The sequence below is a fragment of the Nothoprocta perdicaria genome, unplaced genomic scaffold (assembly GCF_003342845.1).
Source record: "Nothoprocta perdicaria isolate Ctin4 unplaced genomic scaffold, notPer1 scaffold_36, whole genome shotgun sequence".
Classification (NCBI taxonomy): Eukaryota; Metazoa; Chordata; class Aves; order Tinamiformes; family Tinamidae; genus Nothoprocta; species Nothoprocta perdicaria.
This window is the reverse complement of record NW_020455599.1, coordinates 2,594,079-2,620,901: the sequence shown is the minus strand read 5'-3', so window position 1 is coordinate 2,620,901 and position 26,823 is coordinate 2,594,079. Positions and strand designations below refer to the sequence as shown.

General features: G+C 38.4%; 3 protein-coding genes across 3 annotated transcripts in view; all 3 read left to right on the top strand.

Annotated features, from left to right (window-relative positions):
* Positions 1–4,621, top strand: part of RGS17 (regulator of G protein signaling 17) — a 62,362-nt gene extending 57,741 nt beyond the window's left edge. The window contains exons 4-5 of the mRNA XM_026044420.1: positions 645–879; positions 3,339–4,621. Of these exons, the coding sequence (XP_025900205.1) occupies positions 645–879; positions 3,339–3,527 (424 nt within the window). The 3' untranslated portion in view covers positions 3,528–4,621. The remainder of the gene's footprint in view (positions 1–644; positions 880–3,338) is intronic.
* A 5,279-nt stretch (positions 4,622–9,900) lies between these two features.
* MTRF1L (mitochondrial translational release factor 1 like) lies at positions 9,901–23,341 on the top strand. Its single transcript, XM_026044371.1, has 7 exons — positions 9,901–10,141; positions 12,736–12,815; positions 14,107–14,290; positions 19,043–19,206; positions 19,900–20,017; positions 22,347–22,483; positions 22,905–23,341. The coding sequence occupies exons 1-7, from the start codon at positions 9,901–9,903 to the stop codon at positions 23,118–23,120; spliced, it is 1,140 nt and encodes a 379-aa protein (XP_025900156.1). The 3' UTR covers positions 23,121–23,341.
* Positions 23,342–23,355: 14 nt separating this feature from the next.
* FBXO5 (F-box protein 5) overlaps positions 23,356–26,823 on the top strand; it is a 9,388-nt gene continuing 5,920 nt past the window's right edge. Inside the window, exon 1 of the mRNA XM_026044408.1 lies at positions 23,356–23,411. Coding sequence (XP_025900193.1) covers positions 23,373–23,411 — 39 coding nt within the window. The 5' untranslated portion in view covers positions 23,356–23,372. The remainder of the gene's footprint in view (positions 23,412–26,823) is intronic.

Here is a 26,823-nt window from a genome sequence, read left to right as displayed (position 1 = left end):
GGTCCCTCTGAATGGCAGCACAGCCCTCTGGAGCCAGCAGCATCCACTGCATCCAGGGCCAACAGATCATCATTCAGGTCAATGGCACCAAACAGAGAGAAGCTTAGCAACCCTTAGGTACAAGCACAGAAGATATGCTAATTTAAAAGCTCTCTGAATTAGTATTTTGTTTGGCCTCATTAGTATGCTCTTGGCTGCCCAGAGCCTTTTTGTTTTTCTTGTCCTTGCTGAACAAAATTATGTGGCAGGCAGTGATTGGCCAAACTGCATCAGATGCAAGAAGTGACATCAGGTGTCATCTAAACCTGTCATGAAAGAGAATCTTTTGTTGGTTTCCCAAAATCTCATCTCCTTTAACTGCAGAAGCTGCAATTAAATTCTCTTGGATTTTTCTGTGAGTCAGATGACTAGCAATAGTAGTAGAAATTTGTAGAAAAAGTGTATGTTGAAACACATTTAGTGGGTTCTTGGAATAATGAATGCACAAGTGAAGAGTGACCAAAATTCTGTCACCGCTGAAGCTGAATTGCTTCCCATTTTCACTCTAGACTAAAGTGCAAAGGAAAGGAGAATTTTTGGCCAAATGTATGAAAACAGTGTTATAAAAATAGAAGCATATTTATAATGATACTTTGCTTTTGCAGCCAAAACCCTACTGCAGATGAAATTTTGTCTTGGGCTCAGAATTTTGACAAGATGATGAAAACACCAGCTGGGAGGAACCTTTTCAGAGAGTTTCTTCGAACAGAGTACAGTGAAGAGAACCTGCTCTTTTGGCTCGCATGTGAAGATTTAAAGAAGGAACAGAACAAGAAAGTTATTGAAGAAAAAGCGAGACTTATATATGAAGATTACATTTCTATACTTTCACCAAAAGAGGTAAAGCTGAAAGTATTACATTCATTATTCCCAAGCACAAATGTCGTTAATTGGATTTCTAGATGGGGGGCATTAGGTCTGCCTGATGTGTCAGATGAGAGCAATTCCTCATGTGGAAGGTTAAACTGAGACAGAGGGACAGAGAAAGTGTTGACGCAAGTGCTGAGCCACTCAGCTTCTCTGACCCTAACTCCTCAAGTGCTGCATAAGAGCGATTAAAGGCCAGAACCAGAAGGGATGGGAATGGGCATTCTTCTTCAGTACCAGAACATGCCTACAAGGACAGGCAGTAAGTGAGGAAAATGGAAGAGAGAAATTCTGAAATGGTCTTTACTGGAGTGAATAAAAAATATTACCTATGAAATCATGTTCTGGAACAGGCAGAAGAATCTTTCCTCAGCCATGTCAAGCACTTTTGGATCGTCTTTCTTGTCTCCATGCATTACATCATACTTTCTACTCAATGGCATTACGCTAATTTATGTTCACTGCAGATCTGGCCTTCCACACTTTAACGTGGCACTGCTTTTTGTAGCAGTGTTCAAATTCATTCACATGATTGAATCCAAAGGCAATATATAACTTCATTATCTTCTTTAGTGCCACTGATTTGGAGATAACTGCTAACTGCTGTATTTCTTACCTTATCTTTAATACATGTATATGCCCTAATTGCACAGTCACCCTTCTAATCCAGCATGAACTAGTTAAAACTGTAACACTACAAAAGTCTTCTTTGATGTAGTGCTTGACAAAGCAGCTCGCACACTTACTGCACTGGACTTGTGGTTCACTGCAGTCAATTTGCTGCCCCCTGCTCCTAGTGGAAATGAGGCAAACAAGAACTCTTTCCAAGCCTTTCCATGAGCACATAAACTGAAAAGTTCTTGCTCAACCCAACATCCCATTCCATATTCTATCTTTTGGCATAAGAGCTGAAAAAAAATAACATTCCTTGTTCAGTGATGAAGTTACCAAGGCAGAAAGCCTTTGTATATCAACCGGATACCTCATAAACTTCTGTTTACCAACCAGATATCTTTAATAATTACAACTCACTTTGCCAGCTTGCTTTACTGAGTCACTGAACGATCATAGTGTGAATTAATAAATCTCTAATTAATTATTTTTGCATTTGTAATTGCAATTAACTTTGACTATATTCAATGACAAAAAAAAAATCCTTATACTTTTGCCATTCTATTTGATAAAAAAGGCTAAATCTGGTAGATGCATGAACTGGTTTAGCTGAGATAGGCATCTGTGCATGTGTGTATATGGAAGAGGGACAGGGGCAGGATTTGGCCAAATCTCAATGTGTCATTTTTATCCTACATGTATGCATTGGTCTGGAGTTAAAAGCTATTCAAATAAATTCCTAAAGCACAGAGTTGCACCACTGGTTCTCAAAACCACCAGAACACAAAACCTCTGCATGCTGTTGTGTGTAAAAGCAGCTAGCTTATGCAGACTCAACACTATACCATACTAGTGTATTTCCAACTATACCATATTAGTGTATTTCAAAAATTGTTTTGCTGCAAATATAAACACAAAAGCTCACACTTTCTTGTACCTTCTAAATTTTCTATATTTAAACATCTCTGCTAGCACCCTCCACATACTAAGGTATCTTGCTATGTGGGGTTTTCCAGGAGTGAACACAGTCCTTCAGACAAAATAATCACTCATATACATAGTTGCAGATTTATGGGGCCGGACTGTAACCTGCTTTAAATGACCATAGTATAACTTTTCTGTGCTAAGGCAGACTTTTGCAAACTTGATATCGACTTCAATATGAATATATGATATCCTCAAAGAATGAGTAACCATTTCCTAAAAAGTTTTAAAGGGAAGAACAGATTGAGACACTTACTATTAATGGAGATGTTATCACAAAACCAAAACAATTTAATTAATTTGTGAGTGACAAGTGCTGTGCCTGAAAGAAAATGGGAAAAAAAAAATCTGTATGACATCAAAATGAGAATGAAGAATAGAAAGCATTGAAAAATTAGCTGCAAATGACCAGAAAAAAATCACCTTGTTGAGTGAAATTCATACAAAATCCCCCCCCCCCCCCGAGAATTATTTAAATGGTATGTGTGTAAGAAAAAGCAAATCTTTTTATGGTAAAATAAAGTATTTAGGGAGAACCAGGATACCTCAGAGCTTAACTTATTTGCACTGTATTTATGCTGCTATATAGCACATTTCATCTGAGAGCACTTAGGATGCATGCAGTGACCAGGCTGAAACCAAACCAGAGGTGATGATAGACTCAGCCTGTAATTTTGCTTTTGGTGGCCCTGAAAGAAGCACAGAAGGTAACACAAAACAGAAACTGATAAACTCTTCATGTTCTGTGAAACCCCATGAGATAAATATCTGCATATATCTGCATACAGCCTTTCCAATATTACTGCTTAATATTAGTCTGTTCTCATTTTCTTCAGGTTAGTCTTGATTCCCGGGTGAGAGAAGTGATCAACAGAAACTTATTGGACCCCAGTCCTCATATGTACGAAGATGCCCAGCTCCAGATATACACCCTCATGCACAGAGACTCTTTTCCAAGGTTTTTGAACTCTCAGATTTACAAGTCTCTTGTTGAAAATATTACAGGCTCTACTTCTGAAACTTAGTTTTAATTTTTGAATAAAATAACCTTTTTTTTGGTGGGCGGGATGGAAGAAAAGTAGTTTAAGTAACATCTGGAGCTGAGTTCCTGGAGAACTACAGTTTAGCACTACTCAGGCTACTGTGAAGAAAACAAATACATATTATGGTCTCTGTCTACATTTTTACCAAGGTCCTCCTTGCTTGAAATGCCTGGGGAGGGGAACAATGGATTTGCCAAAATACATTTGTTTCACACTCCTTTCACCCAACTACAGTCAAAATTGCAATGATGTATTTGTAGTTTTATGAACAGTCTCCTTGTGTATTCTCACACTGCATGTGCAAGATAAAACTGCTTCACTTACCACGTAGTTGTTGCAATATTTAATCCAATAACATAAATTATATCTGTATTTAAGAACTTTTTTTGTGCAATACAGTCTTATGGTACATATAACTGCAGCAAACCAGAAAGAGGCTTGCATTTTTTAACATCACTAACCGAAAAAGCCAATTTTTAAGGTGTAGCATTATTCAACATGCTCTACTGAGTACAATACACTGACTTTTTGAAGCCAATATTTCTGTACAGGAAAAAAAGAGCTATTTATCACTGTTTATTTAAAATAAAACAAGTGAGGGATTCCTCTGGTTGCTCACTGCCAAAACTGTGGCATTTTCATTACAGAGTTTGCAATGTCAAAAAAGGAAAAAGAAAAAAAAAAAGCACAAACCACTTAAAGGGATTAGTGACACAATCTATGCGCTGATATTGTTTAATTGTTAAAAGAACAAAGATTTTCAATGTACATTTCTGATGTCAGATACTGTAATTGATTTATTAAAGACTGGCTATCCAGTTCTAACACTGTTGTATAATGTTATGTACTTCAGAAAAAAAACCACATAAAAACACAAAAAAGCTTGATAATTTAGTTTTTGAATAAAGAAGTTTAATAAAGATTGCCTACATGTAGCATTTTAGAGCATTTTAGAACATTTTGATGAATTGCATCTGTCCTGTAAGATTTTCTTTTTTTCTGAAAACTAAATACAGTGAAATATGTTTTTAAACAAAGTAGTGTTTTATGAGATGGTGAGTCAGTAAAGACTCACCTCTGCTTCTAGCCTCATTGATTTTGAATAACTCCTTGAAAAAAGGGGGCTTTGGAGAGTAATATTAAACCAAACTTCAAGGGCTCTTAAACCTACAGTCCTTACCCAAGCAAAATGCCCACAGCAGCTTTCCTGGGTAAAGAATCCTGTACTGAGCCCTTAGTCAGAGCTAAGGCAGCACATCCTCAAATCACTTTGCTGCCATGGTGTTTTTAATAGATGTTTGCTTGGCCTTTTTATCAAGATACGTCCAATTTTAGAATGCATTTTGATGTTTAAAGAGACAGTAACTTGGAACTTAAAAAAAAAAAAAAATCATTCCTATCAAATGTAAGAAAATTGTGTGTTAGCATCCCTCACAGGTTGTTAAAGATACATCATAAAATGGCTTTGAATACAAATTAAATATATATATGTATGTATGTATGTATGTATATTTAATACTGGTAACTCTGGTCTTATACTAAGGCTCAAGAGGCGAGGTTCTTCGCACTTACATAGGACTAAATACAGCATGGCCTCACCGGTGTTGGTGGGGATGAACACTTTTAAAAACGTGTAATTGAGGGGAATCTAGCCCCATCGTAGTTGGCGCCAACCAGCGAGTTACTCCTCGCAACCAGTCTCTGCCAGCTCCTGTTGAAGTCCCTGGTCCTGAGACTGCTTTGCCTTTATACGGTAACTGGCAGGATGTAGGTCTTAGTTTATTTTCTGGGGCTTATTTTTTTCCTTTGTTTTACTACCTCTCTTTTTTTTTTTAATTTATTGAACATGCTTCAAATAGCAGGTCTGGAGAATTTTTTTAATCATTCCTTTTACTTGAAACCTGTGTGCTTTTTTTGGATATATACGAACAATTTAGAAAACTCTTTCTTAAACTCATTTGGTTTTGTAATTTATATAGAATTCAGGAGACGATTAAAAGGGCTATTCTCTATTCCCTATGCAAATATTTTAACTGTTGTAGTGTTTGACAAAATGGGATCTAAAAAAATCTGCGAAGTGGAAAACAATTCTGTTTACAGTGGCGTTGCTGACTATCCTACCATATTCAGCACTTTTAAATATTGTTATTTATGAAAATGTAGTTTAAAATGCAAGACAAAATATTTATAATTGTTTCTTTTAATAAATACCTGTTTTGTCTGAAAGTGTTATTGTGTTATGACAACTTTATTCATGTTGGTTAGCTATTTACCACTATGAATAAAATATTTACTTATAATACTGATAGAATAATAGCTATGATGTTTACAAACCTTGAGGAGAGGGGGGAAGAGTCAGTGAGAAAGGACTGCCTCCTTCTACTGTGAAATACTGTTAGAATAATGAATTTAAAGATGCTTTTTTTCTTAATTGGAATTTAACTATGATCTGACATATGTCTAGTATTTGATTACAATTATATTTACTGTGGTAAACATATACAACATCAGATATGTATATATTTACATTATGTAATTTCAAGTTTGTTGGTGTTGGAGGCACAATCAATACGTTTGATTCACACGTCTAAACAGTGTGTAAGAGGCAAAACTGCATGCGCAAGTCTTTACAAATGTAGACTTAAATATTGTTGACTCTATATTTGATGGTGACCTGCTAGTCATGAGCTATCTTTATAAGATATTTCAGATAGATACAAACTCTTGTCAACACAGACAAGTCATCCATTCAAGGATCTTATTAAAACTAAATGTATCAGCCCTAGAATACTATCCTGATTTCTTTCTATCATAATACTCCAAAAACTGTACTTGGAAACTGTTACATCATTTTGACAAATATTACACCAGTCTTCAGTGTAATACTGCAATGAAATCACGTTCATAATTCCTTGTCTTAAATTCTCTACGTGGAGAGATTTATAAATGGAATGTAACTTTTATGAAGTTTATTTCTCAGAGCAAATGCTCATATTAAAATGATTCATATACATTTCATTTATTAGTTTGTGTTTCCCAAAAGTTTTATAAATAAATGGATATGGTCCAAATGGACAACAAATCAGACCATAACATGATCTCATTGCCTATCATACAGTTCTTTGAACACCAAATGTAAAAGTCAAGCTATTAAACTGATTTACTGTGCATGCAGTGTACAATACACTTTGAAAAACTGCCTAAATACACCTATTCTATAGCCTGGAATAAAATAAGTCTGCATTTAACTTGTATTTCAGTTTTTCATGAGAATGCATATAGTAAGTACATTACAGGAAGTGACTTATGTTTTTGTTATTTCATTATTTTTGTCCAGTGTTTTTTTTCAGTGATGCATAAGATTTACAGGTGAAATAGGGCCTAATCCACAAGCAGGCAGAGCACTTGGGAATACAAAGACTTTTTGGTTTCAAAGAACCTGAATATATATTTTATTAAGCATGTGTTCAATTCAGCTGTGTACTGTTAGCTTGCAAATAAATGAACTAATAGTAGTTTGGGAAACCCGGTATAAAACAAAACCACAGATAACATGGAGAATATTTAAATGTGAATAAAGGCATATATGGTAAGAAGGAAAATGAAGGCATGGTGGGGGGAAAATAAAAAGTCAAGTGACTGTGGAGAAGTGCAGATCCTGGAACTTGTCGCCATAAGAACGGGAGAAGGGAGCCCACCACAGTGCAAATGTGGTGCTGCTTCCAGGTGCACAGGTCAAACACTGCTTGCTGGAGCATTACTGCAATCCACACAAACTATCTGTATGATAAAAGTTAACAAAAATCATACTTAAGCTAATAATAATTTTATTCTTCCTTAAGAAGCATGCATAAGTGTCTGCTAGGTTGTGCTCGCAAAATACATTTAAGCTCAATAACCGAAAGTTAAACTGCCACGTGATGCCAAACTTTCTCCCCTTTGAGTCAAATGTGAGCACAAGGTGAGTTTGCCTGTGAAATGAGCATCCAAAAGGGGTGCAAAGCTCCTTCTGTGAGAGCAGGTTGCCGGACTGACCATGCTGTGAGCCCTAAGGAACTAGCAACTTTTATATTGCTGCAAGCATAGCAAGTGCCTGCAAAGTGCCTGCAAAAACTATCTCGGATATGTCCTCCACAATACTGACTCAAAACCAATCAAGCTGAAAGTAAAAAGTCTCTAAATTTCAGTCACTCCCTATACCACTAGCAATCAAGTTCACCCTGCCAGTATCTGTGGGTAAATACCCAACTAACTAATAAAATATCCAACAACGGTCTGAGTCCCTACCAAATGCAACAAGGCAAAAAAATGAAGTTTGCATGTACACAGACAGCTGCAACATCTGTCCTGAGTTGACTGAAACCATGCCTGACTATCATCCTCAAACAAGGTTTTCCTCAACCCCTAATGTCATTTTTTGGAGACAGGCAAGAGCAGGGCTCTAGAGCCTCCTGGGGCCTGCAGCGACAATGCTCTCATCCCATTCACCCACAGCCTGAGTTCGCTTGCAGTGACAAAACTTCAAGTTCTTTCACATGTGTCCTGAATACTTCTGTCAGCAGTAGTGATCCCACCTCTGTGGGACGAAAGAGCAAGGCAGTACTGCTGCCAAAACCAGCTGCCATTAGCACCATCTGCACTTTGGGGAAGTAATTACATTAACTTTATGCCAAAGGCCAAATTTTGCCCCTTCTGTTAACCATAAACTGTCAGTCTGTGTGAACCCATCCTTCCAGTTTAAGACAGGAATAATTCACGGGATTCAAAGGCTGACAGTCAGTGTGAATTCAATTTTCTTTCTACTCTTTTGAAAAAAAAAAAAAAAAAAAAAGATATACTACATCATCCATCATTCTTTAGTGAACTTCATGGACAAGTAGGTAGCAGTGAGTCTAAGGAAAGCTTTCAGGGAATAAGATTTGATAAACACTGCTCTAGAATTTTTAACAATGCCAGACTAGCTGCAAAAAAATAAATAAAAACCAAAACTCCACATAGACCTCTAAGTGTAATTTTATTTTACTGTTTTTTTTTTGTCAGTGACTATTGCCCAAAGTACTGCACTTGCAATGTTTTTATTCAAACATTCCTTTTAATATTCAATACTTCAAACAATATATTCTCATGTTGAACAGAACTACTATGTTCTATTTTGTAAACCCAAAGGTTTAACTTCCAAATACTCAATCAATTTGGATGTATAAGCAATCAAGACCTGACTTTCGACATGCCACTTATGAAACAGACAATTTGCTTATTTAATACATGAGCAAAGTTACTTTTATTCCACCAGTGTATGTTAATTTAGCTGTAGAGTATTATCCAGTTATGTTAAGACAAGAAAAGAAGAATGGCAAACACTTGACTAATTCCTTGGATGACTGTAATACAATGTATTGTTTAGTATAATTTTACGGATAGTTGTACATTTTTATAATAAAGTATATTTTTAAACTATGCTTTGAGTTCAGCCAAGAATCTTACTACTTATGCTATCCAAAAGGAAGCTGGCATGCCAAGCTGTCTGGATACCGGAGGTGGTTTGTCAAGAACATCCCACAGTATTTATCACACCGCCTTTATTAAACAAGTAACTCAACCTTCATTTCATTCCACCTTAAAATTTTGAGAAATTCCAGAAATTGTACCCAGATGACTCAAATTTCAGAAATAGGTGGTCTTTCAGTCTTTTTTTTTTTCCCTACATATTTTTCCCCATGTTTCCAATGCAGAACGCATCATATGCACACACACTTTCACAAGTATTTACAGCTTCCACAGGAAGAAGGAAATTAACAGTAAAAACCTCAGCACCCATGGGGGGCTCTTTCACCAGGAAGCCTTTTTTAAACCTCCGGTGAGGTTTAAAACCTCATCAGGACCATGAAGGATCTCTTGAGGGCTCTATGTATGTATGTATGTATATATGTATGTATGTATGTATCTATGTATGTATCTATCTATCTATGTTTTCCCCTGTGGTTACCAAAAAAACGTTTTTCGATTTTGACGGGTGGGGCCTCTCTAGGCCTCCCCACGGCGCACGCGCCCCGCCCCGGCCCACCTCACGCGCAGCGCTACCCGCGCGCCCCGCCCGCCCCGTCATTCCCGCCCCGTTGCCTCTGGCCAATCAGGGCGCCGCCCGGCTGAGGGCCGCCAACCGCTGCGCCGGCATCAGCCGAACCCCTTCGTTTGTTTCCGGAAGCTGCCGATGAAGCCCCGATCCTTTCCGACTCTTTCCGAAGAGGGAGCCGAGCCCCTTCGGCAGCTTCCGTAGGCGCGGCGGAGGGAAGCGATCGCGCTCGGCTCTCTCCGGCGCGGCAGCGGAGGCTGGCGCGGCGGGCCCGGCTGCCGCATGTGGCTTCTCCCGCGGGCCCTGCGCCGCGCGGCGCGGTGGCCATGGCCGCTACCGCCGCGCCGCCCGCTTAGCGCCGGGCCTCGCCTGGACGAGCTGTTCGCCGCGCCGTCCGTGCGCCGCCTCCTGGAGGAGAGGGCGCGGGGCGGCGCCGGGGCGGGGTCCGAGCTGGCGGCGCGGATCCGGCGGCTGCACGACAAGGAGCGAGAGCTGCGCGACACGCAGGAGCTGGCGCGGCAAGGTAAGGTGAGGTGAGCCGAGCCGAGCCGGCCCAGTCCCGCGTGGGCTCGACAGGGCGGGGTGCAAGGACCGGAAAGCCCGCGCTGGCGCGGGGCCTCCTCGGCTGGGCGGGCATGAGGGAGGGGAGGGGCTAATTTGCATAGGTCATTGTGATTGGAGGAGAGCCCCGGAGGAGGGGCATGAGCGGCCACGTGGCGCCACTCACCTGTGCGGCACCTTCAGGGCCGTTGCGCGTGCGCGGAACGGGGACGTTACCGTTGAAATGACGGTTAAACGTAGGGGGCCTTATAAGGGCCTGAGGAGGCTGCGTTTCCTCTGGCAGTACGTGACCTTGTTCCCGTCGCTTCTCAGGGAGATGAGAAAAGCTAAAATTCAGGGCAGTTTCCTCTTATGTCTCACTAGCAAAGTCAGGAAAAATCATGAGCTAAGGAAAATATGCAAATAAATATGGAGGTGAGGAGTAGGGTGAGCAGGTAAGATTCATCTATAGAGAGAAAAAGATATTATGGAGACAGATGGAAACCATTGCCATTGAAGGAAGAGCAGAATCAACATGGCTTTTGCATAAAGCCAGAATAATCCTGTTAGGATATAAAAACTTTTTTTTTTCTTTTATTGCTTGTTGGCTGCAGATATTTTCTTTACTCATTACTCTGAAGAAAGACCACTAACCTGCTTATTTATTTAAGAAGCCATAATGTGTTGTAAATACTTATGCTGCCTACCATAATTTAACTTTATATTGTGGTGCAAGCAATGATCTTCTAGCACACAGTGAATATTCTTTTTTTTTTTTTTTTTAACCTTGCATCAGGCTGCATTTTGAAAGTCAATATCAAAATGTGGTTAAAAATGACACAGGCTAGTAAACATTCCCTAGAATATTAAATAATCCCTAAGTCATTATTTATTGTTTCATTAAATATTGATTAAATAAAGCAGCATTAACAGTGGTTGGTAATTCAGAAGTCAATCAATCTCTGAAGGGGGGGGGGAAGGAAAACTAATCAATGACCTGAATTAGGTCAATATTGGTGAAGGTTTTCCTTTCTTCTCCTTGCAGAACTTGCTGAAGAAGCTACTGCTGCCTGATTTAGAAGTGATTGCAAGTGCTTGTACAATAGTAACTTTGAGCACTTCTGTAGCTTATCCTTTAAAATATTTTTAATGTGTAACTGATTTTAAGTCTATGTTTGCACCTTAGAATCAGCAAGTGCAATTAAATGGTCTATGTCTTAAAAGATACATCATTGCTATATGGTTTGACTGTATTAAATTTGTAATTTTTTGCTATATGCCATATATTAATGACTAGCCCTTAATCTATCACTAGTTATTCTTAAAGTGTAGGCAGGGTTACAGATAACATTTTAAGCATGGAGATTTGTCTATGGCTGTTCAACTATGCGTGCACGTGCTGTTATATTTTCAGCTTCCTCCTTCTTGAGTTAGTTGAAAAAAAAAATTGTTTAATTCATCAGTATTAAACCTGATCTATAAAGTCAAAATTGCCTTTACAATTGTTAGAGCCTAGTTACAGCTACAATGCTGAAAAAGTATGTGCCTACCCTGAGGCTGAACCACCTGTCTCAGCCAAGCTCATGTCCAAGCTTGACGTGCTCCCAGGTTGGCTGTGCAGTAGTGTCATTTTCTTAGTGACATTTTCTCCTTGTGGAGGTTGCTCTTTCTTCTGGGAAAACGAGCTGAATCAATGCAGATAGGAGACTTCAGTTGATTCTGCAACTGAAGAATGGATGTGAATCTACAGCCTCGCTATAAGGATTTTTGTTTCTTTAAAGCTTTACCAAGGCTATGAAATGGCCGGGGAAAAAAAAAGGAAGAGCTTAATGTGTTAAAACTGTAGCATAGAAAAACAGCTGTAATAAAGTGCTAGAGTTGATCAGTCAAGTAACACTTTAAAAACATCAGTTTCCTCTTATTATACAACTGTTTTTCATACCTTTGTTTTTAATGATGAGATACGTTAGAAGTTATGCAGCTGTTCTGGGTTAACTTGACAGAAGTAAAGCAGTCCTTTTTAAGAAAAAGCATCAGTTATGGGGCTTCTGTGCTCTTAAAACCTTTGATATTCCTACCACATTGGAAAACAGGAGGTAACTTTGTGGAATCAGAGCATGCCTGAGCTGGGAAGGGAGATGTGGAGATTCTCCAGTTCCCCTGCTCAGGGCAGTGCCAGCCAGCGCAGGTTACTCAGCACCTTGTCCAGTCAGTTTTTTGATATCTCTGAAGTGGGAGTCTCCATAACTGTTTTGGTTAGCCTGTACCTAACAGGCCTAACCTACGTGGTCAGACATCTTCACAGTAAAAAGCCTTTGTTTTTGTTTATATTTAGTGGAAATGTCCTGTACTCGGGCATCCCATGCCTGTTACTTGAACATCAGAAAATACTCTTAGCAAATACTGTTCTTTGCAGATCATTTTTTTTTATCCCTTACATATTTCGTGTGCTTTTACATATTTAGTGTGCTTTTTATTTGATAACAGAGTAGTTGTCTCATATAATATTTTTCAGAAGGTTTTCTGAGAGTGTCAATGATTTTAAGTCTGATGATTAACCATACTGAATTATTTCAGATGAAAGTGAAGATTTGCGGAAGCTTGCTGAACGGGAAGTCATTTCCTGTCAAGAAGAGATAGCTGAACTGAAACACCAGGTTAGAGTCCTTTGAAAAGCCTTTGCTGCCCTGTCATTCTTAAATATGCAATGCCAGATTGTCTTCTCAGCAAAATAAGGTATATGTGATTGTGCATGTATACCTCTTTCATTTCTTCTCCTACTCAACTGTAGTCTTTAACCACTGCCCATGGCTTAAGGAAAATGAAAAATGCAATCTGAATATATTCCAGTCTATGGATGCCTACGTGCATCTGAAAATCCTTTGAACCGATAAAAATTGGTGGATAAGTTCTGTAGTTTGCTTTGTCTTAGTATATGTTTGTGGGTGTCTACTGCTCAGCTATTGGTAATGTTGAACCCCTGTATAGTATCAGACACAAATGGTTTGAGAAAGACTATGTATCCAGTTTCAGACCTGCTACTTTATTTAGGTTCTACATAGTATCTATGATACTTTGTGTCAGAAGACTTCTCTTTGCATAAACACTTTGTTACCAGTTTCCTGGTTTTACTGTTGGTGAAGAAGACCATATTTTCACATCTTTTATTCATTCAGCAACAATAAGACAGAAATTGTATATTTTTGTTAATATATATGAAAAAAAATAACAGAAGGAGAAAGAGAAATCTGTATAAATAGATTTTGCTTATTGCTAGTAAAGATAGACATTTACAAATCATCCAAAATCAGATGTAGCCTATAACGTTATTGGGATTCTAATATTCTGCTGGATTTTTCAGTTCTGCAGATTAATATAAAGCCACCTCTCATTAAAAAGAATTAATAATAATATTTACTGCTGAATTCTTTTTGAAGGAATACAATCCTGGAAAAAAAAAATATATACGTATATTTATACACACACACACACACACACACACACACACACACACACACACACACACACACACACACACACCTTCTTCATTCCTGAGCTGAGATGGGGTTAAAAGGAAATCTAATGTGAAGGGAGACATACAGGATTTTTTTTTTGCAAGCATTAGTGTGAATCCTATGATGTAAAATGTGGTACACTTGTACAGTGCCCCTGTTCTGTAGAGTTTTATAGGTCTTGAATGAAAATTTCCATCACTGTGAAAAGACATGAGGAGCAGCATCCCTCCTCCCTCTTCCTGACAATGTATTAATGCAACAGGCATCAGAAAGCCATGAGAACCTAGTTCTCTGGAAAATCAGTGAGATACTGCAGAATGCCACCTAGAATGATTACAGACTTCGATAAGATTTCATCTTACATGGCTTTTCCTCTTGGTAGTGGATTGTGATATCTCATTGAAATCTTAGATGTATATTTTTGTATTCACAGATAGTATTGCTTTTGATTCCTTCAGAAGAAACAGACAACAGTGATCTTGTCATGGAAGTAACTGCTGGAGTTGGAGGACAGGAAGCCATGTTGTTCACTTCAGAGATATTTAATATGTATCAACGATATGCTGCCTATAGAAAGTGGAGATTTGAAATACTAGAATACTTTCCCAGTGAACTAGGTCAGTAGTGAAAATACTTAATATTTGTGATTTTAATCTCAATTGAAACATTTAACTCGTATGACACTAGAGTTTCTTGTCTATGTCCACAGGAGACTGTTTTTCCACTAATCTGTTTAAGAATCCAAGATTATTTGAATTTATGAACAGTTTTCTGCAGTTTTTATATTTGAAAATGGAATTTCACTTGAAAAGTACTGCTAGATGCTAAAATACAAAAAAAAAAGTCTTTTAGAAAAGTAGAAATGAAACTCTTTGGATTGAGGAAAGTGAGACAAACAGGTTTTTTGTGTAAAAACAGGTTAGATACGTTTATTTTGTTCTGTTTAGTTACTTGGTAACTTATGGATCAGTTTGGTGGTAGGTCCATTTTTCAGGGTTTCTTGGCAGAGACAGGAAAACTGTAGAAGCAAAACTATTCTCAGTCTAGTTTTCTTTTTCTTTCTTCCCTCTTCCTTCCTTTGTACCTGTCTGAACATTTTCTTGTATCTATTCTGATGTCCTTTCACTCAGACTGGCAAAGATGATCCTTTTTATGCCTGGGATAGCTGTTTTTCTAATTAATGAGGCAAATCATGAACCATTTGCAGACAGATTTTAGCAAGCTTAGAGATATAGGAAACACATAACACATCTGTTTACTTGGTCCATATTTTGGACTTAATGGTGCTTTCAGACATTTTGAATCTCTGCTATTTCTATTCTTTAGAAATCCACACAAAAAAAATTCACAATTCTGCTAACAAAACTTCTGTTGTCATTGAGCTGTATGTTCACTTCTAGTGAGGATCTTTCAGTCGCGTACCTTAAGACCTTTCTTGACATAGTACAGCTCATGTCACATATTGAGGATGAGGATAATGTTCAAAAATTTGTATGGATGGGGCAATACAATAGAATATTAGAACTTCACAACTTAAAAATTTAAGTACAAGCTTGATTTGCTGTCTGTATTCATACTTCATAAAAAAGGGGGCCCCTTTATTCACCTGTTGCCTTATACAGATACACTTTTGGCAGGCCAACTGATTTTTCAGTGATTATAAATTTAAGATAAAGTTAATGATTATAATTTAATATGGATTTCACTTGCATTTCGGTGTTCTTAAAACTCATAATAGAATCTCACAGAAGTTATATATGCAAGTGTGGAAAGTTTGTTTAAACAGTAGCCACCTTTAGATTTTTTTCTTAGCAGTAACTATTCATATTCAACTATTTGAATTAGAGGGGTCTCACTATTTCAAAATCTCCTTCTAGAGCAGTTGCTATTAATTTGATTAATACACTTTTAAATTTTGTGAATTGAATTTCCTGTCAACTATGTAGACTTGGTATCACCAGTAAACTTTTTTATGGTCAAGAGGTCATTTAGGTAAACTGTTTGCACAGTGTAAGTGAAGATAGAGACATGATGAAGTTACAGCACAGCTCAGTGTCAAAAGGGGAAAGTCTTGTTTATCCTTATTTATGACTAGGCAAACATATGCAGAAGCTGAGCCTCTTCAGCCTTTAAGCCAATATTAACGTTTTAGTAAATTGAATTAACATAGTAAGGTTGGATAAGTGTAAATGGTTTATGAAGAAGAGGCTGAGTCCTCTCAGTTTTGTGTGTCAACATGTGGAGAGGGAAGGAATGGCAGCCTCTCCAGTGAATTATAGATGAGCTGAACACAGCTGTCACATACAACTTCAGCTTCCAGAGTGTAGCTTCTCAGTCAGCTTCAGGGCAGTTTCAGTGTCCCCAGTTGCCATTCTCTTGTTCCTTTCAGCTCTAGTGATTTTGAGACCGTGGGGCTAATGGATCAATCAGCTAATTTGGCTTGAAATCTGTCTATTGGATAGTTTTAAGTCATGATTGAATTTGCAGTTCTGTGGTTGCAAGGGAAAGAATGTAGTGTGGTCCACCTAAGTTTTTGGTGGAAGCTCATTCTTGGACAGTGAACTCACAGCCTCGGATGCATTTCATAGCTTAAATTGGAGTAATACCTGGAGTAATACCTAGTTGGCATCTGGTCATATTTTCCTTTTGAAACTCTTGCTTTCTGAGTCAATACGTATCTATTGTAAACTTTTATCTTGCTAATTGCTTGCCTGTGTAATGAAATTGGAAGTTTAGGAAGCTACAGTGTCAATATAGAGGCAAATAAAGGCAGCTCTATCCTTTGTGTACCTCCTGCAGTGTATTTTCTAATTTTATTCACTTGTGTGTCTACATATTATCAAGAATTGTGGAACTGGAAATAAGTTGAGAGGTAGGGGGACTTTGGGAAGCAATTCCACTGAAAGACATTTTCTAAACTGAACCCTAAGGTCCAAAGCAACTTTCCTGTGTTTAGGAAAATATGAGTTAAGGATATCTGCTGGTGATGCCAGGCTGTTGTGTCCCATCCACCCTTTTTTTTTTTTTTTTTTAATAACTGCATGCGCAAAATAAAGTCATGATCCTGTGTTTAAAAAAATCAAGCTTCTATGCTTCAGAGATCTCCAGAATTCAACTAACAGCTGAACAGGAGCATGTGCAGGCCAAATGGGTATTAAGCAAAGCTATAAATAGGAAGCAGTTATAGGGAATGAGAAATAAGGATCAGTTGTGGTCACTTAAATGATGTTATTGTTTTGCCTCGAATAATATCTTTGTGCGAAGTAACACAATCAAGAGTTAAGATGTATATTAAACACAAATCTACATCACTGTTTATGCACTACTTCCAGCCTTATGGTGGTATGCAGACCTGCTTGTTTCTGTCTGGATGTAAACTGTCACATGAAAACATGAGAGTGCAAACTCACACCTCAATCTGTGCCCATCAGGTTGTCAGGACAGAAAAAATATTTTCTTTGAAAAAGGCAGAGCTACATTTGGCATCAGCAAAACAGATCTGCTTGACAGGTTTATGATATGTAAAAACCTTTTGGTAAAAGGTTTGTGTCCATTTTATTGGATTTCAGCATTTCATACTAATGCTGAAATTACTATATAGGCTGGTAAACGTATCTCTGAAACGGTATGTCCTAGCTATATGTCATTTAAACAAATTTCTTGGATGTTTTGTGCTAAGTACCATTGACACACATATAGACACACCATAATCACTACAATTTGAAATTATCTCAAGTGTGTGACAGATTTGGCTGCAGCTCAAAAGACGGAATGTACCGTGATATATGTCAGTGCCAGGATAAGGGAGAGAGAAGAGGCAGAACATTAGCTGTTGCTATGAACTACCTATTTCATAATGAATACTTGTTAATAGTGCCATAGCATTGTGGACATTGACATTATTTTTACTCTGACACTGCCTGCACGTCCTTGGGTTGTGCAGAGGTTGCTTATTATGTTTTTTCTTTTTTTTCCCCAGTACTTTTATATATAAAGGAGTAATTATGTTTCAATACTAAGCGTAGTCAACTGCATAAATTATTTCAGGATTTATAAGAATGTTTTTGTTCATTTGAAAGGTGTTTGTATGATATTAGAAAAATTTTACAGTAGTTCTCGGGATGAAATGTCATGATTTAAAATGCAGATGTTGGCAGATATTCTTACTTGTTAAAATACCTGCTTTGTGGTCATGCTTATGCTACATGTGATACATTAATCTTACAGAATTAAACGTAGACAATGGCTATAAATTAAACCACTGAAGCATTAGGTGTGTTGAGCATTGCTTTTGAATCAAAGCAGTAGAGAGTTGTACAAGTAGGAAAAAAAATTTAAAATCACAAGATCAAAAATGAGATGGAAGAGAAAGGAAGTAAAAAGAAATATAGGCTGTTTTCCAGAAGTTTGACCTTAAAGTAAGTTTTAGTAAAGTTTTGGAGAATATTAAGTTGAACAAAAATATATGTAAATGTGCTCAGTAGAGGTGAAAAATCAGTCTTGCATCCTGACGATTTTCTTGTGCTCTCGCTGCCTTTTTCAGATTCTGTGTTATCTTCATTTTCATTTTTAAAAGCTGTTACCTTGTCCATGTGGTACAAGACTGTTGATGCAGTGATGCTTTCTTAGTACACAGCCTAAACAGTATTTCAGAGAATTATGTGCCTCCAGTTTTCCTAGTTATATGTTGCAAGAGTTCAATAGCAACACTCTCTCATGGTTTTAGCTGTTTGATTGTTCTCATTGGGCACCAGCCACTGTACTGAGAACTGGATCAAGGAACTAATCTGGTTTAAAAAGCAAAGGAAGAGCAAATGAGAGGAGACTGGGGAAAAACAACAAGTATAAGTAATGGTCATCCTTAGGTTAAAATTTCTGTTTTTTTTTTTTTGAAAGAACCTTTTTTTCTGAAAAAAAAAAAAACTTTTGAAAGGTTTTAATGTTACTAAATATGGTCATGTTCTGAACTAACAATAAAAAAAAAAAAAAAAAGATTTTTGAAGGTGGCTTTCAAAATTTGGTCTGTATGCAAACTTCCTGCTGGTGTTAGTTCTACTAGTGCTGGATGATTGTAAGTTTAGGTACATAGTTTCATGGCTCATAAAACAATCTTTTTACATATATAGCTAAGTTAAACTTGCTTCTGTTAATTTAATTTGGCAGCCCTTTATTTCAGAGACTGTATGAGTATGTATGTTTTTGTTTAGAATTTTCTTTCATTTTGGATGTAATTCTGACTAAGCATTTAAATGGCAAATTCATTATTTAAAAAACAAGCGACAGTGATGTCTACATAGAATGCTAGAATTATGATAGCATAGCACCAACAGTTTTTTACAGCTTTCCAACTGTTTTCTTTTGTTTTTAAGGTGGCTTAAGGCATGCAGTTGCCAGTATAGCTGGTCTTGATGCCTACAAACGCATGAAATTTGAAGGAGGAGTGCATCGTGTTCAGCGGGTGCCAAAGACGGAAAAGCAAGGACGCATTCACACCAGCACCATGACTGTTGCAATATTACCCCAACCCACCAAGGTATTATTTGCACTTTAGTATAATTGATATACCTCGGATAAAAGAAAAATCGCTGGCAATTAACTTACAACTTAGATACCTCGTAGAATTGGTTTAGAAATCAATACTAATACCCACTTTTCCCCATTTTTATAGTATTCACATTTTACTTTTCTAAAATCTATTTTCTTACTGTATGTGCTTCATTAAAAACAGCTGGAAATCAGAGCTGGTGGTTTTCTTCTTTTTAGTTTTTTTTTTGCCTTTGGTTGAGAACTGTTGAGTATGTTGTTCCTTCCCCTCCTCGCCAGTTATCCCAAGTCCTTCCTCACAGAAGATGTCACTCCTTTACAGGTTCCAGAATATGTTCCATTTTAGCTAAAACTCATCTTGCCAAGTTCAAATACTAGTTAACTCTGCTGTGAGGAAGTGCAAAACTTTCTCAAGAGAGGAAAGATGGACATTACTTTTTGACTTCCCTGCTTCCACCCTGTTGCGTTCCAGTCTGCTTACAAAGATATATTTGTTATAAGTGGCTCTGAACTACCACTCCATTAAAAAAAAAAAAATGTTTATGAAAATAATAATGTTGAGTAGATTGAATGGGCTTTATAAAATAAAGTAGATTGAATGGGCTTTATAAAATAAAGCCGATATGCATATTTGAAAGAAAGAACATAAGTATGTTCTTTTTTCTTCTGTCTCCCACAACAGATGAGGCTGAAAATTAATCCAAAAGATCTACGAATAGACACTAAGCGAGCTAGTGGAGCTGGTGGCCAGCATGTCAATACCACAGACAGCGCTGTACGGATAGTTCATATTCCAACAGGTAGCTTAATTTTTTCCTTTAGCACACCATCTTCATTTTAGAACTGCTGTCATAATTGCCATGCAGTATTTTGCTTACCAAGAAATCAAAAAATCTACAAGCATGGTCTCAGTTTGCGCCAGGGCAGGTTAAGGTTGGACCTTAGGAAAAATTTGTACATGGAAACAGTAGTGAAGCATTGGAGCAGGCTGCCCAGGGAAGTGGTAGAGTCACCATCCCTAGTGGTGTTCAAGAAGTGTGTAGATGAGGCACTTAGGGACATGAATTAACAGGCATGGTGTTGAGGGGCTGAGGGTTGGACTTGGTGATCTCAAAGGCCTTTTCCAACCATAACGATTCTATGATTCTGTGATCTTTGTATGTTTGCGACTCGTTGAATTTCATTGTAAGAAATACCAAACAAACTATCTGCAATGGGCTGGATGAAACAGCGCTTCACTTAACCTATTTATAAATGTAATTGATAGTTTCTAAATCTCCGTGACACAAAATTACCAAAAAATTGTCAAAAATTGTCTAGTTCTTCTTTTAAGTATATGACTAATTTAACTGCCTGTCAGAAATCAAGACTAAAGTCCTGGTACAACTATCAAATATAGAATAATAATTTCTAAATCTTTCTATTACAATTTATCTTTTGTTAACCTTTATAATACGTCACAGAACAAAAGATTATGTGTTTAGTTGCAGGTGAGACTATCAAGAGAGTAGTGCATGCTATTCATTATGAACCAAAATCGCACAAAAAAAGACATTTGCAAAGCTCAGAATCCGGAGCTTTCTGTTTTCTAGAAAACAGCTGTTTTATACAACTATTTTTGTATTCCAACCTGGATGACAGTACAACAGATCATTTTTGCACATACAAAAAAGTCATAGTATTCGAATGACAGTGTTTTGAGCTCACCCCTTATTTGTAACCGTGACTACTACCTACTTCAGCAGAAAAGCTGTTCATTTTGCATTATACTCTAAAAGCATCCAATTAATTTCTGTGAAAAAGTTGCACTTAAGCTTTGAAAAATGGAAAAAGAATTGAAGGAATAGAGTAGGTCAGCATCTGATGACCTGACTTCTCTTGATTAATCTCTGAACTTCCATCTTAAACTGTTCTTTTAGGTTCTATCTACTTCAGAGTCTCTTCTGTATTGTAACTTCTATTTTCTTCTGGCTGCCTTTCCATACATTGCAGATACAGTTAGGAGGCCCATTCCCAGAGCCCAGGTTTAGAAAATATAGGTGGTATAAGATACACCCTCAGATTAGAGCTATCCTATCTTTTTTTTTATTGCCATTTTAAAACCTTTTACTTCCTTCTGAGCAATCCACAACAGCTACCTTGACTTTCATTGCTTTTTTGGTTGTCTATACCAAAAATATTAGGGTTTTAGGGTTTACCCTAACCTCAAGGTAATCTTGAATCCTTTTACCTCCACATATTTTTACCACCCATTACTTCATATTTGTAGAAGTCAATAATCTACACTTGTTGCATCACCTCAATAAAATAGAAAGTAAACAGTAGAAATGATAGAATTCTGTTCAAAATATAGTAGTAATAATCTTTTGATTTTGTGTTTATGCATTTGGAATGATTCAGAGAACTTTTTGCCTTAAATCTCTTGACATTTTCCTATTGCTTCATCTCCATTTCTATACAACTGTGCTCTTCTGTTTCTCTCATTAACTCTCTTCACAGGCCTTCATTTTGACAGAAAAACTTGTCTGTAAACAACTATTTCATACACATATTATTATGTAAACTTAGATAAGTATGCTGTAAGCTTACCGGAGCTACTTACAGTAAATCCAAATGGCTATTTAATCTGTGCTATCTTTTTGCTGTATTTCTTTTCCATCTTGTTTTCTTAGTTTCTTGGCAAGGAGAATGCATGCCTCTTCTGAAGAACATATTGCCCGTTTTTTGTATAGTCTGATCATATTCTGTATACTTATTGTCTAGTGCATGATACTGCTTCTTAACTGCTAATTTTACTTGAATTGTGATTGAAAGTTACTGACGTTAAAACATTCTTCTGGCAGAAGACACATTTAGATCGCCTCATGTAGAGTTTATTTTGTTGTTACATATCCAATTAGATATTTTTTCTTATGGCTTACAAGAACTGTACAAGAGCTGTCGCCTATCCTCCAAGCTCTGTTTTTAGATATAAACAAGCTGGCACTTTTACATTCCCAGTCTCCAAAATATGTGTTGAAGAAAAAAGCTGTTTATTTTAATCTTTAATAAAAATCTTACAGAATTTGTGAAACCTTTTTTGTATGCGTGACTATTAAGTGTTAAGTCTCATGATATTTTTTTTTCCAGGGATCGTATCTGAATGTCAGCAAGAAAGGTCTCAAATAAGAAACAAAGAGAAGGCTATGCAAATGCTTTCTGCCAAATTATACAGTCTCAAAATGGAAGAAGAAAACAAAAAGCGAAACAGTGCCCGAAAGGTTCAGGTAAGTTTCACTTTGCAAAGACTTAACTTTGTATGTTAACATGTTATGTACATGCGTAAGGGGTAGCTCTTTTGTTCTACTGCAAGCAGGAAATGGAACTGTAGTGGAACAGAAGTTCTGAAAGGACTTGTATGAGACAAATTATAATCTGGGTCAGCAGTATAGATCAGCAGAATAGAAGTTATAGCAGCCTAGTGAAACAAACTGGATTGGAACTTGAATAACCAGAACAGTATTACAGAAGACGTAGTAAAATTGTTCTTTTAGATACATAACCACAATTACTGTAACTAGAGAGCTGGTCTTAGGCTTTTATATATTTGTGGAAGGAAGAGAAAGATTTGCCTTCAGATGCCTAACCCATAATTCATTCTTTGTATAAAAAGAATGTGATCATAAACCGCTTCTTTTTGTGTGACAGATTGGCACTAAAGGAAGATCGGAGAAGATCAGAACATACAACTTTCCGCAGGACCGGATTACTGACCACAGGATAAGCAGATCTGTGCATCATATTGAATGCTTCATGTTAGGGGAAGACATGCTAGATGAAATGATACAGTCCCTGAGAGAATATGCTGATTATGAATCTTTAATGGAAATTATTTCAGAAAGTGAAAAAATAAATCCAACCTGAACCTTGCTCATTGTCAGACCATATTGCAACAGATACAGGCACTTGTGTGCCAAAGAGCTTGTTGGAGCACTGTCTAGAAGATGGAACTGCTTTTTAGATCATGAAAGGCAACATAATGTGTTTCCTCATAATCGATAAACAGTTTTCTTACTTGCTGAGTAGAAGACTTTATATGAGACATTATTGCTGCAGGGATACACTTAAAAAGTAAACGTGACTGGTCCAGAGGTGCACGCAGTTTTTACTTTCTCCATGGAGAAGATACCGATACGCCACTCTCAACACTCAAAGGTAGGCAGAAAAAAAAAGTTAGCTGTTTCTGGTCCCAGTTTTCATTCAAATAATCGTTTGGACAGCAGTAGCTTACTTGAGTTAGCAAAAAAAAAAAAGAGGCTGTTTTGTTAGAATCATTGAAAGATCATGATGAATGAGCGACTCTACTCCAGATTCAGAGATTTCACAAAGCAGATTTGTTAGGATCACTTATGCAGAGCATGGGAGAGGGAGTTCTTCAAAGTGCATCTCCTTCATGGCCCTGTGGCACTGGTTAAAAATGTAAAAAATGCTTCAGGAATATCCCGTTTTCCAACAAAAAGTGATGAAGCCAAGAAACAAGTTACATGAAGTATGTTGGAAAAAAATGTTTTTGTTGAGTCAAAATTGAAATTAAATATTAAGATGATATTTGGCTATCTTGAAGGCTGATACAATTCCAAGCTCCATTTGGCTTCAGTTTTTCAGTTTCTTTTTTCATTTTTAATTGGCTCTCCAGTTTATTCATTTTATAAAGGTTATATGATATGAATGGCATCTTACTATAGTGGATTCATAGAATCATAGAATGCTTAAGGTTGGCAGGGACCTCAGAGGCCATCTAGTCCAACCTCCCTGCTCATGCAGGTCACCCAGCACGGGGCACAGGGCTGCGGCCAAGTGGATTTTAAAGATCTCCAAAGAAGGAGACTCCACAACCTCCCTGGGCAGCCTGTGCCAGGGCTCTGTCACCCTCACTGTCAAGAAATGTTTTCTTAAGTTCCTGTGGAACTTTTGGTGCTTCAGCTTGTGGCCGATTCTTTTCTTCTATTTAATAGCATCCTAAATCAATTGATTTAAAAGAAAGCAAAGCTTTTGAGTTTTAATCTATTGATATATGTGTATATGTTTATATCAGTGGTGGATAAATAAGAATTTTAACTTTTCTATTAGACTGTTTTACAATCACAATATATTTAATAGCAGAAACCCTACAACCTCCATGCCAGCTTATTCCATCATGCATTGTATATATGCATACACATATATTTTGTATGTATACACATACAAATATAATTTACCAGAAATAGCATTTACTTTTGAACTTCTCTAATTAAAACTTGTAGGAAAATTAGAGTAAACAAAGTAAAGCAACAGGGTCTGCTACAGGTGGCAATATGCTTATAGAACAGCATCATTATAAAAACCCTGTATAAAATACAGTGAGGAATGCAAATACAAAACTGATTATTATCAAGTTCATCGTTATCTTCTCGTAGATGTATTTGGTCTATATCTGAGACAAATGCCCATGGGGGGGAAAAAAAAATCTATAGAATCATTTATTACTCTCAACAGCTTTGTTTTCTAGGAAATACTACATAGTAACTATGATTAAGTTCCAAATCTTTATATTAAAGATGTAGATGTGTTTGAGTGCATAAAATGATAGAATGCTTAAGGTTGGAACGGACCTCTAGAGATCATCTAGTCCAACCTCCCTGCACAGGCAGAGTCACCTAGAGCACGTGGCAAAGGCCTGCATCCAGGCGAGTTTTGAAGAACTCCAAAGATGACGACTCCACAACCTCCCTGTGCAGTGTGTTGCAGGGCTTTGTCACCCTCCATGTCAAGAAATTTTTCCTTAAGTTCCTGTGGAACTTTTGCTGCTTCGGTTTGTGGCTGTTTCTTCTAGTTCTATCAGTGGCCACCACTGAAAAGAGGCCGGCCCCATCCTCCTTGCTTACTCAAGGTATTTATAGACACTGATCAGGTCCCCCCTCGGCCTTCTCTTCTCCAGGCTGAACAGGCCCAGCTCCCTCAGCCTTTGCTCACAGGGCAGATGTTCCAGGCCCCTGATCATCCTGGTAGCCCTGCGCTGGACTCTCTCCAGCAGCTCCACATCCCTCTTGTACTGAGGAGCCCAGAACTGGACACAGTGGTGGTCTCACTCCAGATGTGGCCTCAGCAGGGCTGCATAGAGGGAGATGATCGCCTCTCTCGACCTGTTGGAGACACTTTTCTTAATGCGCCCCAGCATCCCATTGGCCTTCTTGGCCACGAGGGCACACACGGTTAACTTAATCGTCTACCATGTGGCCCAGGTCCCTCTTGACAGAGCTGTTCTCCAGGTCAGTCCCCAGTCTGTACTGGTGCCTGGGGTTATTCCTCCCCAAGTGCAGGACCCTGTGCTTGCCCTTGTTGAACTTGAGGTTTCTCACTGCCCAGTTGTCCAGTGAAATGAGATGCGTGTAATTTCTGTTGGTATGAGGCCTTCGGCTTAGATTTACTACTAGGTTTATATACAAGTCCAACTGGCAAAGAAGGAAAGAAAAATAAATGCTGATGCATTGTGTGTGCAAAATAATTAGATATTCCTTAGAGCAGAAGCTACCACAGGAGTTTTCATCTCTGCTAGATCAGTGTTGTAACTGGAAAACATTAGAGCGCGTCTCAAACTCTTCTTGACTTTGCTAACAGCCAATTTGTCTTACACTAGTTGATGCAAGGAGCAGGGGATGTCCTCATTCTAACTTTTGCTCTGTATTCCCCCAGCAAATCAGGGATATCGCCAACATCTACTAAATAGAGTGCAGCAGTGTCTCGGCCTCCCTAGACATTGCCTGTGGCTCCACTGCTAGGCTTGCTGGCTGCCTTCTGCCCGGCCCATGCCTCCCTATGTGGAGGCCCGATATGCCACATCCCTGTTCTTGTTTGTCCCTTGCACAAACACGAGATGACGCAGCAAGTGAGCAGTGTGAGAAAAGTCAGGCTCCACCAGGTGATTCTGGCAGGAGGCTCACAGAGGAGTCTCAAACCTCTCTTGTGACAGTGCTTTATATACCCCCATCTTCTGTATATAACTTCTTTGCCATAAGTTATCCTATGCACCCAGCCATTGGACAACAGTCAACAGTACCTCCTGGCAAGCTTTACTGCTTAATGACTTCAAGTTTCTTTTTTGCTCTATAATCATCTTAGTGAAAGACTTGTTTTCTCATAAAGCCTGGGGCTCGACAAGTCACAGTACCTTTTCTCAGCTGTGAGGAGAGTGTCTGTGTAGGTGTGCTGGGACACCCCCGCTTGCATGTGCTTGGCTTTGCTTCCAAAAGAATTGCCCTCTTGATCTGCCAAGAGTTAATGTTGATTATACTTAAATAAGCGTGAATTCAGAAGTTACCCCTGCCCGCCGTTAAACCTGCAACTTCGCCGTTTCCGAACCGAGACTGAGCACTTGGCGGGCTAGGCGCAGCTTGCGGGAACACGCGCCACGGCGCACGTTGTCCCCGGGAGCTTTGTCAAATAGCGGGGCGCGGCGGGCGGCGCTTGCGAGGGGGCAGCGCGACTCCTTGTTCCTCGGCGCGGGGCTCGGCGCGGGGCTCGGCGCGGGGCTCGGCGCGGGGCTCGGCGCGGGGCTCGGCGCGGGGCTCGGCGCGGGGCTCGGCGCGGG